The sequence below is a fragment of the Molossus molossus genome, unplaced genomic scaffold (genome assembly GCF_014108415.1).
Source record: "Molossus molossus isolate mMolMol1 unplaced genomic scaffold, mMolMol1.p scaffold_m16_p_10, whole genome shotgun sequence".
NCBI lineage: Eukaryota > Metazoa > Chordata > Mammalia > Chiroptera > Molossidae > Molossus > Molossus molossus.
The window spans coordinates 7,257,459-7,273,283 of NW_023425345.1; the positions used below are offsets into that span (position 1 = coordinate 7,257,459).

The 15,825-nt window shown below is 48.0% G+C and overlaps 1 protein-coding gene across 11 annotated transcripts in view; it reads left to right on the forward strand.

The window, feature by feature from the left end:
- The window catches only part of RBFOX2 (RNA binding fox-1 homolog 2), a 292,073-nt gene extending 282,917 nt beyond the window's left edge, over nucleotides 1–9,156 (forward strand). For 9 of the 11 annotated variants that reach the window (XM_036252093.1, XM_036252092.1, XM_036252095.1 and 6 more), the window contains 3 exons: nucleotides 6,009–6,097; nucleotides 6,451–6,523; nucleotides 8,104–8,391. In XM_036252093.1, coding sequence (XP_036107986.1) covers nucleotides 6,009–6,097; nucleotides 6,451–6,523; nucleotides 8,104–8,148 — 207 coding nt within the window. In that variant the 3' untranslated portion in view covers nucleotides 8,149–8,391. Of the gene's footprint in view, nucleotides 1–1,971; nucleotides 2,004–6,008; nucleotides 6,098–6,450; nucleotides 6,524–8,103 lie in introns of all 11 variants that reach the window. The other 2 variants (XM_036252101.1, XM_036252096.1) reach the window with 2 other exon arrangements.
- The last annotated feature ends 6,669 nt before the right edge of the window (nucleotides 9,157–15,825 follow it).

Sequence of the window (15,825 nt, forward strand, 5' to 3'; positions counted from 1 at the left end):
CCAGTGTGACCTGCCAATCAATCAGATTGTGGATTGCAGTGAAAAAAATTGAATTATACTAACCATTCCAGCTCCACGTTAGAGATGGGAACAGAGGCTTTTTTGGACAATCAAGACTTGTGAGCGTGTGATCTAAGCCCTGCTACCTCAGCAGTGCACACAGTCAAGTTCATACATGATGGCACTACCTCCAAAATTAAGTGCTCCTGTCCATTGCCGCATACCCGCACCGGGCATGTTAATGCACTGTCCCATCCCTGCTACCTCTGTATCTGCCAGTCACATCGAACAGTGGTGCTTAAACTGGCTTTTATATTTGGAGATCTTAGCAGGTGGGGACATTTTCTTACTGTGAAAGAAATGAGGAAAGGGAGGAAGTAGAATCTGTCCAAAGAGGACTCTTGAATCCCAGGTTGGGCCCTGTAGTGGAATCATAGTAGTAGTTGGACTGTGTTTCCACATGAGGTTGAAGTTGCCTTAAAAATCTAGATACATTGGGAATCTAAAATTGAAACATGTTATTTCCCTTCTGCTTTTCCTTTCACCTTAAAGCAAGATCAGTGAGTTCACTTGGATACTAGTGCACTGTTAGGTAGCTGGATGCGAGGATAGCTTTTCACAATTCAGTTGTTTGTTTATGTAGCTATCCAGCAAGAATTTGGAAATGAATGTGATTTTGGGGAGATGTGGAATAGTAGAGTGTCTGAAAGTTTTAATTCATTACAGATTATCTCAGAAGTAATAAGTGAGAGATATCAAGTTGATTGTAACCAGTATAAATTTTTGTATTCACATCTGTGTTACTTTTATCAAAGGTGCCATATTAAGAACTGTCTCCTCAAGAGCCCCTCACATGAGAGCAGCATAGAGCAGCAGTTCTCAGCTGAAGTGGGGAGGAGGTAAAGAAGGGGTTAGAATCGAGTAGGGACAAACAGCGTGAGGCACAGAGGCACAGCATTCGACCCAGGCCAGTTGGAACAGCGCTCTCCCAGCTGCAGTGATCTTCAGCACTGCACCTGCCGTCCCCCCACACACCTGCCCGCCCCTCCTGCTTTCTGAATCTGTGCACCACATAGAGGGAACAAGCTCTCATTTGTCTGCTGGTCTTGAAATACACACTCTTCTCCTCACTGTCACATAATGTCATTGTCTTCCAGGTAGAACGAAGGTGTCTTGACATCACATGCTCACCAAAGTCCTGTTTTAATGTAAACCCAAAACAAAATATAATAAAATTAAAGGCTAGGTGAAAATCAAAACAAGGGGAAATCTGCCAGTGTGAGATTAAACGAATAGAGTGGCAGATAAAGGTCAGATACAGGAGGGACGATACGTAGAATTCCTCCATTTTGTCTAGTTTAAAACACAGCTGCAGAACTGTACAGAAAATCATGTGGTCATTGTGGCAATGCTATCAAGTTAATTAGATGATAAATTAGATTGAGTACAGTAGAAAATCCCTACCAGGTGACTTTGAGCCATGGAAAACTGAGATTTTTAACAACAACAAAAGGATCTTAAAGGTAACAGCATTTTCCTTTGAAAAAGCTGGAATTTGAAGGCAAAGATACATTATGGCTATGTGTAATGATACAGTGCTTAAACAGGAAATATTTTAGGAGAACACTGGATCAGAATGTCTGGGTGTTGACAGAGGGCAAGCATACACGTGAGGGCTGTGCCGCAGCTCTGGACTGAGGCATGTTGTCAGGGCCAGGAAGGCTGGACAGGGCAGTGTGTAGCATGGGGCTGCCCTCACTGGGAACACTAGGAGTCATTCAGAATGAATTGCAGAGGAATGAGAAAATAATTATTTTTAAGGGGGCATGTGTATATTTGGATCAGGCTTAGCCATGCCAAATTTATCCAGCAATCAGGGTTCCAAAAGCTGTCCGTGTGTGCCCTCCTACATTAGGGTGTGCTGTGGCCATGCTAATCCCCATTTTTTGTTTTATTTCAAATCACACACAGATAGAATCTGCAAACTGCTTCAGATCAAACAGGTCTGATTGTGTGTAAATACATATGTCCTTTTTAATTTTTATTATTAATGGTTGCTTCAGTTTTGCATCAGTGCATGGTTAAAAGCAATACACATCAGCTATTTCATGACTTCATATCTCCAAATGAATTATTTCTCCTCTTTTTTTTGTTTGTTTGTTTGTGCAGTCAGCTGAAGAAATGTTAACATCTCACTCTAAATCTCTCAGTGGAGTCTCTGTTCCCTTCTCTGATATAACAGATGGGTTACTGCTTGTTATAATTATTAACATTGTGGTGTGGGCCAGGGCTAGGGTGGGCAAGATTTCCTTTTTCTTTGGGCTGGGGAGGGGCCAGTCGTTAGGGTATGGAATGTTAACTCAAGTGGTGACTGACTGTTTCCGTAATACCAGGTCGTTGTGGCTGCACGCTCTAGTAATTGAGGCTGTGTACTTCACCGAGCTTGTGGTAGAGCCTAGGGCAAACCGCTGTCCCAAGAGAATGCTGGGATAGATAGAGTTAGCCAATCTGAGTCTGAACGTGGTGATTTTGCTGGTTGTTTTAGCTCCAGATGTTGGCATGCTTAGTTTTTAATGTGATTAATAAATGTGGCGCCATATCCCCTCCCCACGCCTGAACCCTGTCTCTTCTACCCACTTCCCCACCCTTGTTCTTTTTGAAAAACTTAAGAGACAGTAATGAAAACCTTGGTGTTTCAAACTGCACTTTGTTCTCATGTTCTATAAAAGACTTCAGATTTGCTAATAGAAGTGAAATTGAGAAAAGTTTCTCAGCCTGGAATCTGGATGCATTCCTAATTTGGAATAAAAATAAATATATCTGAATTTTCCTTGTCCTGTTTTATATGATGTATTTTGTTCAATAACCAATTTAAAGCAGGAGCAGAAAAACTTTAAAGTAAGACTACCTCTAAGAATAGTAAATCCATGATATACAATTTAATTTTTCTAATGTGGGGGTAGGAATCAATGAATTACCAAATTTGTTTATTAGGATATTACCTGCCCATCCTACACATAGACCCCTTTAAAAGACCTCTCAGTAACACCATTATCATAAAGTAATTAGGAGAGTAGTGATGTTGAAATGTTATGTTTTAAAAGAAAACATTAATGTAGTTTTTCTTAATGTTAATACTCTTCTTGAGCCTTTTCTTGTCAATAAAATATTTACACCCCTGCCCTGTTTTCCTGAAATTGAATAGCATAGAGCATCAAATTCAAACTCTAAAGTCACTTATCATAGAAGGAAACTACTGCAGATCGATTCTGTCTGCTTCCTTCTGGCTTAGAAGGAAGCTTCTTTCCCACAGTCTGATGTCTTTTGATTAACAGTAACATTACCCCAAAACATTGAGGTTCTGATGGTGTCCAGCGGCTGAGGAAAGGGAGCAGAAGAAATGGTTCTATCGGGAACCTCATTCAGAGGGTTTTTTTCCAGAAATAGTGCAGTACAGCTCAGAGCTGTATGATATGATATACTCTCCAGTATCCCCATCTTAGTGAGATTTCCTTACAGTACTTGTGAGCCCTGTGGCATAGAACTTCCGTTTTGGTTTTTATCCTCACCTGAGGACATTTTTCCATGTTTCGTTCAGATAGAGTGGGAGGAAGAGAGAGAGAGAAACATCGACGTGAAAGGGACACATCGAGTGGCTGCCACCCACTCGACTAACCAGGGCCGGGGACAAACTGCAACCGAGGTACGTGCCCTTAGCAGGAACTGAACCCGGGTCTCTCGGGACCGTTGGCTGACGTTCTAACCGCTGAGCCAAACTGGCCAGGGCAGAACTTCCGTTTTTAAAGATTCTACTCAAGTAAACAAATATTGGGCTTTAACTGTTTTTATTACCTTGACTTTTACATTTTTTAAAGATTATTTTGGTGTTTGAGGGCATCCTAGAGACACACCACGTCACGCTTGTTTACATTGTCCTGGTTTACGAGCGAGTGTTAACCAAAGGTGACCCTGCTACAGACTTCACGGTAGCAAACGTTAATTCTGAATGGATGGATCCATCTCCTGTTGTAATGAAACACTGAGCCTTTAAGGTTCATTTAAAGCCTAACATTCCAACAATGTTTATTAGTTTGTAGCTTTGTTTAACAAGTGCTTTTACTGCTTTATTTCCTCTTTAGAAGTTTACAAAAGAAATAAAGAGAAACTGCCGTTAGTTTATAAGTTACGTAACTTGTACATGTATAGGTAGCAGCCGGAGTGTACAGCTTTGCCCACACTGGTCCGGCCTGCCCACTGCCACAGAACTGACTAGAATGAAGGAAACCTGTTGATCGAAAACTGCCCCTGTGGATGCTGCCCCGTCGTTGCCAGCTCAATGCCAGTGTTTGCTAATACTAATAAGGATTTTCTTATTTATATGAATATCTGTAGAAGAATTTGTTATTGAGAAAGAAATGTTTGGTTTTCTCAGTCATTCCCTTGAAGAACAAAGAAGGAATAACATGTAACCACTGAAAGCCAATCAAGGGTTTACGGAACTCACATTTGAAGATAAAGAGCAAGAGTAAGTTTTCTTCCACAGTGCAGTTTCTTCAGTAGAGAAAGCACGCGTTAGCTAAGAAGGAAGCATCCTGTAAGAAATTACACATATTTTTAAAATAAGATTTGAACAGAAATAAAAACAGCAAGCTGGAAGCTGCCACATCGGATGGCTAAGAAGAGCAAGAGTCCCATTGGAAAAGACTTGTTATTGATCCTAAGAAGTGATACAGAAGGAACTGTGAAATTTCTTACGTAGATTTAGCAAAACTTGGGCATTTGAGGGAATGGAAAGTAGAAAGCACCGGGCAGAAAGTCTCAGATGTCCGTGAGAAATGGACACACTGACCTGCAGAAACAGAATGTGCTGCCTTTCACTCCCGAATAGTGTCAACATGGGCCAGGTGAGCATAGTTATATTTGATAGGGAAAGGCAATAATAAAAACTCACACCTGAATTACATTTAGACAAAACAGGTGCATTCTAGAAGGGTAAAGAAGAAACAAAAGGTAGGGCTTGCCACTTGGAAATAGCCTGCCTCGCGTGGCATTTGTGTGGTTCCTTTGGAACTACTTTCTGGAGTGCACGTGCTTCACCCCGACACTGAAAACCTTCCCAGCACTAAACTGAGGCGGAATAATAGGATGTGAGCATTTGAAACTCCTTGGGACTGAGCGGACATCTGAGCCACTGGAAACAAAGCTCCCCAGCCTGCTGTGCGACCACGAGGTGTGAATCCAGAATCTTAGGGAAGGACAATAAATGCAGTTAAATGCTTGGGGTGGGGGATTCTTCATCTGTTTCAATCCAGCCAGATGGGTGTCAGCCATTGGTAGCCTGACTTGCCTGAGTCTGAAGTACAGATTGGAGTTAGCAGGCTTTTTCTGTAAAGGGCCAAGTGGTAAATATTTTTGATTTTGTAGGCCATATGGTCTCTGTCACAATTGCTTTCAGAAACAGGTAGCAAGTTAACAGTGGCTCACAGGCTGAAGGTTGCCGACCTCTGATCTACCCTGGTTTTTCCTTCTAAACAGTGCCTATCTTAGCCTTTTAACAAACATACTCGGTCGATTGAGCATAGCTCTGTATGGGTCTTTGTTATACACTGTAGTCTCTTAGCAACAAATCAATGTGAGTACACACCAGGGAAGCTGACGTTAACACATATAAATTTTATGTTTGCATTCTATAATTCATACTTCCTGTCAGTCACAGTTCTCCCAAATTTCCCCTGTTGAAAGTTCCAGCAGAGACTGGAGTAAGACCGATCAAAACTCATATATCTTCATTTCTTAAATTGGAAAGCAAGTCCCTGCACTGGATGAGCTTCCTCTTGCTCCGGAGGAGTAACATGTAGACTGATGCAGTTTGAAACATCCTCTTCCCATGTGTGTGTCTGTGTTTGTGTCTCCCTGTGTCTGTCTGTCTGTGTGTGGGTGTGTGTGTGTTCATCTGTGTTTTCTGGGGGGAGAGGTAGCTGTAAAGTCAGTTCTCTTGTCTCCTGTAGGGTGGATATGCAGCCTACAGATATGCACAGCCTGCTACTGCAACCGCAGCCACGGCTGCTGCCGCCGCTGCCGCCGCTTACAGCGACGGGTACGTACCGTCCGCGTGTCGCCGCCTCTGCCCGCCCCGCTTCCACACGGCACCTGTGCCTGGGGCTGCCCGCAGACCTGGCCTTCTCATGGCCTCTGTCACGACTTCCTGGAGCCCAGTGTTCCTCTTTGTCATCTCCAACTCCCTTCTTTTCCATTGTAGAGAAGACTTCAGAATTTTTGGAGCACTGCTTTTAGGAGTGGAAATCAAAACGTGATTTTTTTTCCCAATCTGCCAGTTTCCTAATCATGTTCTAAGACCAAGTCACTCACAAGTCCTTCACACAGTAAACCCTTACGTTTGGGGGATCACTGTCTTTCCTTTCTCTCCCTGATTGTATTTCTTCTTTCCAGTTATGGCAGGGTGTACACCGCTGACCCCTACCATGCCCTTGCCCCTGCCGCTAGCTATGGAGTTGGCGCTGTGGTAAGTATATGTGCAATTTTTAAAAAACATTTTACTCCTTCTAGCTTTTACCCACAGAAAAAAAAGAAGATCTAGGGAGGTAGTAAATGTAGCCCTTCTTCCATCGCCAGAGTATTAAACCACATAGGACTAGCTGGACATTTCCTATTACCTTCTTTCCCGGTGTTCTGGTGCGAGCCACACGGCTTGGTTAAGGACAGCAGGACAGGGACGAATGACGGTCTGTCCTGAGGAATGGCATTGTTTGCGAGTGAAGGAAGGGAATAGGTTGATCTTTTATTTGGCTCGAATGTTGGATCCACACCTGTGGCATAGTCTTATTGATGGGTGTTAGCAAAGACTTCAGGGCATAAGACTCCAATTTTCACAGTAAGCTTTTCCAAAAAAAACCCCTTAATTTTGTGAGTCTCAAATGCAGATGCCAAAGGCTGTTCCTGCTATTCTTAAGCTTCTGGTGGGTAGTACTAGAAATTACCAGGCGAACACCTTACGGAGATATTCTGTTAGTAACATCTGTTACAAAATATGGTGTTTTCATAGAAGTATGGGCTCTTCTAGAAGAGCCCCCCGAACCAAACTGTAGTCCTCACCACAGTGTTTTTGTGTCGGCCTGGACACCTCCGGGTCCAGTGATTGGGCCTCACTCGCGCCAGCACGCCTTCTGGTGCCAACAATCCTCTGCGGTCCAGGCTGCGGCGGAGGCGGAACGATGGGTCAGGGTTAAGACAAGGAAAACGAGCGAGCCTGTCATTGGCACACTGACTTTCTACTGATGAAGATTTGTGGGAGGGAGTATCAGGGTCCTGGGCAGGGGTGGGGAAATGTATGTTTAGAATTGAGGTAGAGACATACAATATAAAGAAAGTGATGAAGTTCCTAAGGTTTTATCTAGTGCCAACATGATAAAAGTCCTATACTAAAACAATAACCCAAAGAGAACTGTGTTCCTAGAGATATTTTATTTGAAAAAGAGAAGCCATTAGATAAACCAAAAACAAAGGACTAAAGCCCAGTTAAAACCCCAGTTGTATATACATGTAAATTCAGATAAGTCAAGAAATAACTTACTGCTGGTGTATTTTATAGATTATGGGGGAACTAGGCTGTATTAGTTGAAAGGTTGACTCAGGTTTGAATCCAACACTATTTAAAGGTGGACTATGACAGAGATAGTATCCAAAGTGGTATGTTCTCCACTGTCAGGTAATGTGTAAGAAGCTCATGATTGTAATGATGTAATCAAGGTAAACAAAGACCCATGCTTTTAAAATCAGACTGTATACAGGCCTGGTTTTGAACTATATTGACTTTCCCTTCTGTGCTAGCTCGTATAAATAACAAAAGGAGCCACTAGCACGCCCTGTTTCTGGGGTCAGGTCAGCAGTGAGCCTCCTGGCTCTGGTCAGAGCATCCTGGGGGCAGAGGTGGGCTTCCTGACCCCACGGCCCGGGCAGCACCTAAGGAGCTGCTCTGAAGCTTCTAAGGAAGCTGTTTTCCCAAATCCCTTCTCAGAATATTTTTCATTTTTAATGCTTCTCCCATTAACCTTTTAATTATTTTTATGTCTTTAATTACTACAGGCGAGTTTATACCGAGGTGGCTACAGCCGATTTGCCCCCTACTGAAGTGACGTGAGACCCCTGCAAATGGGACAGCCCCCCAGTTCATGAGGCCTGGCTATTGCAATATTTACTAGTAGAGGAACTCTATAGCAAGATGAAGAGGAAAAACAAACAAAACAAAACAAAACAAAAAAAATACACAAAAAAAGAGAGAATACTTTTTTATACCTCACTATGTTCTTTGAATATGTATTTTTCCTTTAAATTTCTGCCTTTAATTCTTTTGTTCCAAAGATTGTGCATTTTTTTTCTTTCTTTTTTTTTTTTTTTCTCTTTTTTTTTAACTGTGGTAAAAAAAAAAAATGCATTTCCATGTCTGTATGTCCATGCTTAGCTTATTCTGTCAGTCACGGAGAGGCAGTTAACGAGGGAGGAGAGACATGAGGAGCTGAGAAGTGCATCTGATCAGAAATCAGACAGAATTACCAAAGTGTGTCTGGTGCTGACCGGCTCGGCTGAGCAGAGGTGGAAGAGATCTTTCTGCAGCAGGATATCTTTCTAGTCTTCTGAGTTTCTGGTCTTTGGCAGGCAATTCTGATTGGCTGTGGCTGGAATCCACATGCTGATAGATGATAGGAATTTGTGTTTGCAAAGCAGGAAAATTAAAAAGACACTTTCCTCTCCTCTTCCCTCTTGTCTTCTCCATTCTTTTTACAATCATCTTACATGCACAGCCTGAGACAGTTGGCAGTTTTTGGAATTATAGTATTAATATTTCCAAATATGCTCTCAGCCTGTGGATAATAAACACCTCATTAGGAAACCAGTCTCAGAATGAAATCTAGAGTATGAAAAAGGTTCTTTTCTTTCTTGCCATCCTAGCATTCCTGCTGGGCTTCCCTTTTCATTGAACCACAGCTTAGCTCATCTGTCCTTTTATTAACACCCTGCCCCATGTCCTCAAGATTCAGGAATTTAGGACCCAGGGACAGAAGAATAAATAAATAGCCAGTGGCCAGACTTCCTCCTGGGCATGGCTTGAGGATGAAGTACAAATTGTCAAGAGCCGGTACAGAGAAGGGAGAGGACATCAGTGTCTGGCAAAGCTCTCCGACCCTCCCGATCCTCCTCTCCATCAGAAAGTCCGTGCAAGGTATAAGAAAGAGTGAAGACTCTTTGCAAAAGAGACGGCGCGGAGCCCTGGGCCTCCCGTCCCTGGAAGGGCGGCGATGAGGGCGTGCCAGGGCAGCAGAGGCACTTTGCACTAGCTCCAAAGCCATAGGAATGTTCATCGTCCCGAGCCCTTGTGAGGGCGTCTCCTTCCAGTCTTGAGCCCCCGTGGCCCCTCCACCCAGCTTCTCATTACCCTCCAAAGACACCCAGCTGAGCACCTGGACCACTTGGTATGCACAAACACTACGGACCCAGAGTGCGAAGCCCTGAGGCTGCTCTGCTCCGTGCTGGAAGGAGGGGCTGCGGTGGCCGGGGTCTGTGCCGGCCCAGCAGTGAGGCGCTGCTGCTGCCTGGCTCCAGCTTTCTCTAGATTGTCAAGGTAGGGAAGACGGTGTTTCTCTTCTGGCTGCTAGCTGTTAATCGTACCAGCAAGGGTCCTGCAGCAGTTCCAAAATGAAGGCATTAGGACATAGAGAAGCATGGTCTGCTTGGCTGCCTGGGCTCTTCACAGTGGTTCTGGGTGACCTTTCACCCACGGGGTAGCTGACAAAGGGAGTAATTCAGAGACATGGAACTTCTGGTTTGTTATGAGTTTGGTTTGTTTTTTTTTTTATTCCTGCCTCCACGCATGTTCTTGACTGATAACCGATTCATGTCCCTGAATTAAAATGACTGACATACGACAGCATCAAGCGTTCTTTGTAAGCAGAGGAACATATCTGGGAGAGCCCGGCCTGCCGGGTGTGGCGCATCTCCTCCTCGGATCCCTCTCCGGGCACCTGGCAGAGGCTGAGGTCCAGGAGGCTAGAGCCTCGACGCAGTTGTTGACTCTGGGGAGCAGGGTGTAGAACGGGACACCAGACTGCCATCCACTGGCCACTTGTTAGGATTCCCCTCCCCAAGCCAAAGTTTGGTTTGTTGCTGTTAAGACAATTTTTGTTGTATGTATATAAATATTTTAGTTAGAGGTGGGGGGATGGGAGTGGGGAATGGGGGCAGGGAGGATTTTTTTGCTTTTGCTTTTGTTTTGAGGGAGAGCTTTTACTGACTAAAGAAACAGAAATTTTGTGTCATGTTCTAAGAGGGGCCATTCGCACAAAATGGCAAGACAGCGCTCGGTGGGGACAGATCACTCTCCACGGTTCTGTCCGCGGCAGGGAGCAGAGTAGGGCAGCGCGTTTGAGAGCCTTCCCTTTTCTCCAGGACAGCAGGTGATGGGAGGGAGAGAAGGCAGCTTCCACAGCCCCTTTGAAAGAGGCAGAAGCTTGAGAGTGAGGTACCTTTCGTGCATTCAGCTCAGCTGGTTCTGGCTGAGGAATCCAAGGGCAAGCTCCGTGCTTCCCGGTGGGCTTCTGCTATACCTCCAGGGGTCTGTCCATACTGCTTCCTCCAGCCCCCTCTCCTGAGAGGGCGAGAGTTCTGCTTTTCACTAAAGGGCCTTGGGCTCCCACGTCAGCACTGAGAAGCAGGGCTCGGAAACACCTGGGTTTGATGGCACTGACCTCCCTGCCATCTTTGACCTCCCTGACGGCAGAGGCAGGCTTCTCAAAGTACCGGACTCAGCAACAGTCAGAAGAGTTTGCATCTTGTGAGTTCGTTAGAGGGTGCTGGTTGATAATTCCAAAATAACTTCCTGGTGCTGAGTCACAGTACAGGAATGATTGCATCAGCTTCACTGTAGCTCATGACGTGGACTTTCTATACTACGCATCTTACTCTTAGAAGCTGGGCTCCTTTAAGGAGACCTCTAGTGGACATCTTTACCTGAATATGCCTCTTTCAGCCCAGAGAGCTGTCCTTAGGTCTTTTCCGGAATCCCTTGTATTACATAGTTCAGCTCCCATCGACCCGGATCAGCCATGGTGATTCATCATTTTTAAGACTCAGGTTTTACAAAACCTACCATCACCATCCTCCTCTAATAGCCACAGTCAGAATTGAGCCACTTTTATTTTTCCTTGAAAAAGAAAGGGACTGGGGCTCAAATCTTCGTTTAAGGGGAGCTAGTGGAGATCTGTTCATAGACATAAATAAATGACAGCAGCTTTTCCTCCAAAATGCGACTCCTCAGGGGCTGAACTGCTTGCTCCTAGTCTAGGTCTTACTTTTCCTAGAGATGCAGCAGAGGTCGGTGAGTCGCCATCACCCTGCGACTAGTCACGTGGCTTCTGGGTAGGAAGGAGGCAGAACCTTGGGATGGAAACAACTCCAAGGATCTTCGAGAAGGGCTTGATAGCCCCCTTCCCTCCAGCAGGAGAACAAGGCCAAGTGAGGGACAGTCTGGAAGGCCCTCGACATGTAAGGAGGGAAAGGGGCACTGTTTGGACCCTCCCTTCTGCCCAGACCAGCCACCTCTGCTGCCGCAACCCTCTAGCACAGTAACATTGCAGATTTCCCCCAGGCAACAGGAGGAAAGGGATTTTAGGGGGTGGGGAAGGGGTAGTGGTGTTTTAAAAGCATAAGTTACCTGTTTGCACTGTTTTAAGATAGGAAAATAATAGTGGCAAGGTGAGCATCAGACGTAAATTTGTGTTTTTATTTTGTCATGCTCTTGAAAACGTTTGACCATGTGCCGTGTACGCCAGTGAAACTTGATTCTCTGTTGCATAAAACACTTTTTTTTTTAAAAGAAATGTTACTGTCCAAAAGCCTCTTCCCTCCCTTCCTCTTTCCTGTGTACTTCCTTCATGCTTGCTGTACTGATCGAGCAGGCCATAGCCATCCAAGACGGGGGCACGGAGCAGGGCCCTTCCCCAGGCGGCTCTGGGTGTCCTACGCCAGCGCGTGCCCTCTGGCTCAGTGAATGTGGCGGAGTCCCTGGCACCTGCCTTTAAAATAAGACTGCAGACCAGACGACAGCAGGCTCTCAGATTCCTGGACCCCATGCAGGGCGGAGGGTGGAGGAGGCTGGAGTACCGCGTTGGCTGTGGTAGCCGAGTTCTCGTCCACGTTGCCAGCACTGTAGCCAGTCACAGTTCACTCAGGAAAACGGTCGATCACTTCAGCCATGGTGGTGCTGGTTGGCAGGGATTGGTAACTGAGAGAACTGCTCATCAGCCAACACTGAAACCTTGCCTTTAAGGAGACTGCCAGGCAGGGGCCCGCCTCTGGCCCCGGCCACGCCGCCGGGGTGGGGGGCTCAGTTCGCACTGGCAGCAGAAAGGGGCGTGTTTCTCCTCTCCCCGCCCCGTCCCTGTCACCAACGCCAGATTCCCGGGGGTCCACGAGTTTTTGAATTTTTAAAAAATGTTTTTTGGTTTGGTTTTTCTGGGGACTAAGTGCTTTAAGCAGTGTCTGTACCCCACCAAGACTCCGAGCTTAGTCATTTTCCTCTATTTTTCTGTTCACAGTATTTGTGTGTGTGTGTGTGCTTGTTTGGCAGCTCATTTTGGCTGTATTATATATCGAGTGATGAACTGATCTTCTTTCTTCCCTAAGGGATATGAATTGTTTTTCTTGTGTTATAATTCTGCTTGTGTAAAGCTGGAGCAAACCTGGGGCTGACACGTAAGCTAGGGCTGCGGAGGGCCGAGACCAGGGTCACTGTCCCACCAGGCTGGCCTGCCCGAGCCTCGGAACTCTCCGGTCCGAATCTTTGCAAGGCTGAAAATGCCACAGAACCTCTCCTCTCCCACCCCGTGGCAGGGACTGAACCATCCCTCCACGCAACATGCGTTTCTCCGGCCCCTCCCCTTGCCATGGCAAAACAGGTACCTTCGGGGCACGGGGGCATCACATGGGATGCTTGTATAATTGACCACCTCGCCTTCTCTCCCTCCCTTTCCCCTTCCCAGAGTCACTTCCCAGGACACCCGAGCTGCTTGCCCAGGGTCCTGTTTCCCTGCGAACTCCAGAGAAGCACCCCAGGGCTTGTGACAGTCTCTGATTCCCTCCCCTTCTCGTTAAGAATCATATTGTATAGTAGCTTTCAGACCATACAGTATTCATTGGGTTACTCCTATTATTATCAAGTAGCTGGAATTGTGAAGGTCGGAGTAGTTAGATCTTTAGCTTTTATTCCTTATTTTTTTGTATTACTATCCATGTGTATAAATTATTGATCATGTTGCTGGCTTTTATAAACTACGCGAAGGAGGAGCACCGCCTCTGCCTTTGCCTATGGTAATGAAGCACTGTTTTTAAATAAAAGAGAGAAACACCATCCTCTGGCCTGTGTGTGTGCATCCGTCACCCTGCTGCCTCCTGGAGGCTCACAGAGACAACTCGGGTCTGACTTCTTAAGATGGAGAAGGCGGCGAAGGGCAGGGCCTCCTGGATGTGCCAGCCCGCTAACCGGGGAGCCGGGGTCGGCGAGGCCCCAGCCGGCTGCAGGAACTTCGCTCCAGGGCGCCTCCGCTCGCGAGCTCCGGTCTCTGCAGCAGCTGCCTTGTGCTTCTGCTTCTGCAGCCTCCGCTTCGCCGCCTCACCCGCCGGCTCCTGGCTGCTGCCCCCATGACCTCCCGGGGCTCAGGCCCCCAGCTCGACCTTCCTGAAGCCTTGGGCTCCTGCCTCCCACCTCTGTCACTGCCTTCCCCTGGCTGCGGTCGCCGCCTGCGGGAAATGCTCCTCGAGGGCCCTGCCTGGCCCTTTTCTTCCTTACCTGTGCTTTCTCCACCATCCCTGCTGCCCCAGTTCCCAAGTCTCTGGCCTTCTCTGTAAACATCCCGCTCCTGACTGCTCAGGGCGCCCTGCTTCCTGTTCCGTGGAGCTCCTGCCATGAGCTGCTGTCTGCACGCCTCCTGGAGCCCCCTCCCCCCCACCTTCTGAGGAAGGCTCGCGGTCTTCCTTCCGAGGGACCTCGCTCTGTCACCCCTCCTGCGTGGCTCGCCTTTTTCTCCTAGTCCCTGCGCCCGTTAAACACATTAAAACAAATAACTTTTCAAGGTCCCAAGTCCTCCTCCACGGCAAACTTATGGAATAAATTGCTGCTGCTGTGTCCACTTCCTGTTCCCCCTGCTGCCGTCTCGCTTCTCCCTCCTAGACCCCAAAGCAGCCCCTTGTGATGACAGCAAGTGGCTTCTTTGGGGTGTACTTAGTGGCCCCAGGCTCCGAGACCTTCCACCGGCGCGTTGGGGAGTGCGTTCCTCCACTGCTGGCACCGGGACAGCCGGCAGTCCAGCCTCGTCCCCGTCACAGGTCTCTGCCCCGCCGTCCCCCAGCCGCACCCCAGCCCTGTCTGGTCTCTGAACAGCACTGTCACATCGTGATGTGCTTCTGTGTGGGCTCCGGGCGGGTCCTGGGCCCTGGGTGAGGAGCTCCCCGCTGGTCCACTGTCTGCACAGCCTGAGCGCCTGCCGGCCGAGCTTGGTCCTGTCTGCTGCTGCCTCTCAGGTGCCTGGCACGCGGAAGCGTTCAGTGAATACTCGTTGAATTACTTCAGTTGTTTAAGTGACACCATTTCCACCCTGCCTGCTTCCACATCCACCCCTGGTCATCACAGCGGACACTCCCGAGCCCTGTTGGGGTTCCTTCCTGTACGTCGGTCGGTCTTGCCGGCGGGCCCAAGGGGGTGCTGGGGTGCACATCTGCAGGGTACGCCTCCATGGAGGTCCTGACTGCTCTTCCCCAGGCCTTTTCAGGGGCTGCGTCTGCAGCGAGGAAGCTTGAGGACAAAGAACAGCTTCTCACTCCCTGCTGAGAAGGTGGAGCCTGTGTTCCTCCACCGCACCATAGACGCACCATAGACGCTGCGGTAGGGCATCCATCCCGCACCCTCCCCTGAGGGGGACTGCCCGCTGTGCGGTGCCCCAGTCTCATGACTTCTCCCAGAATCCATGACACAGGAACTAACAGGGGCCCTGATGTGCTGGAAGCCTCCAAGTCGCTGACAAAGAACAGCCTGCCTTCGGCTCATGTCTTCCTCTGGTCCATCCACCTCGACACTCCCACCTATCAGCCCTGTCCTCAAAATCCCTGAGAAATTCCCTCTTCCTGCGTCTAAAACCCCAATTCCTTAAGACAGCACTGAGGCCACACTGGGTCTCAGGCCACCTCCCCCACCTGGCTTCTGTGCTCTGCCCTGGGCGGAGACTCCTCCCGGGCGCGCAGCCCCTGGCCTCCGCTCCTCTGCAGCCCCCACACGCACAGCGAGTCTTCCTGTCTTCAGGGCTCGGCTCAGGCGTCACCTCCACCTCCTGCCCTCCGCTGCTCAGCACCCGCGTCCAGCACCCCTGCCTGTGCCCAGCACCCATGTCACCGTAGCACCTGCGTGCTGACCTCGGCCTCGGGCTGTCGGGCCCGGCCTCCGGCCTAGCTGGAAAGCATCACCTTCAGCACACAGTACTCTGTATACATTTCATTTTGTTGACTTGAATCCCCACCACACAAAATTGTTCCTGTTTGACTGACTCTAGCTGAGGCTTTTCTTTGACCCAAGCTCAGCCCAGGCCTGCAGCACCCATTCATCACACGAACGTCGGTGGGTGGCAAGCAGCCCTCTATTGGCACCACTGGGAAACAAGACCGGAGCAGCTGGCCTACTGTTAGGGAATGTGTGCCTGTCTTTTCCCCACCGGCCTGAGCTTCCACGGGTCCAAGGACCGGATGAGTCACGCCTGGCATGGGACA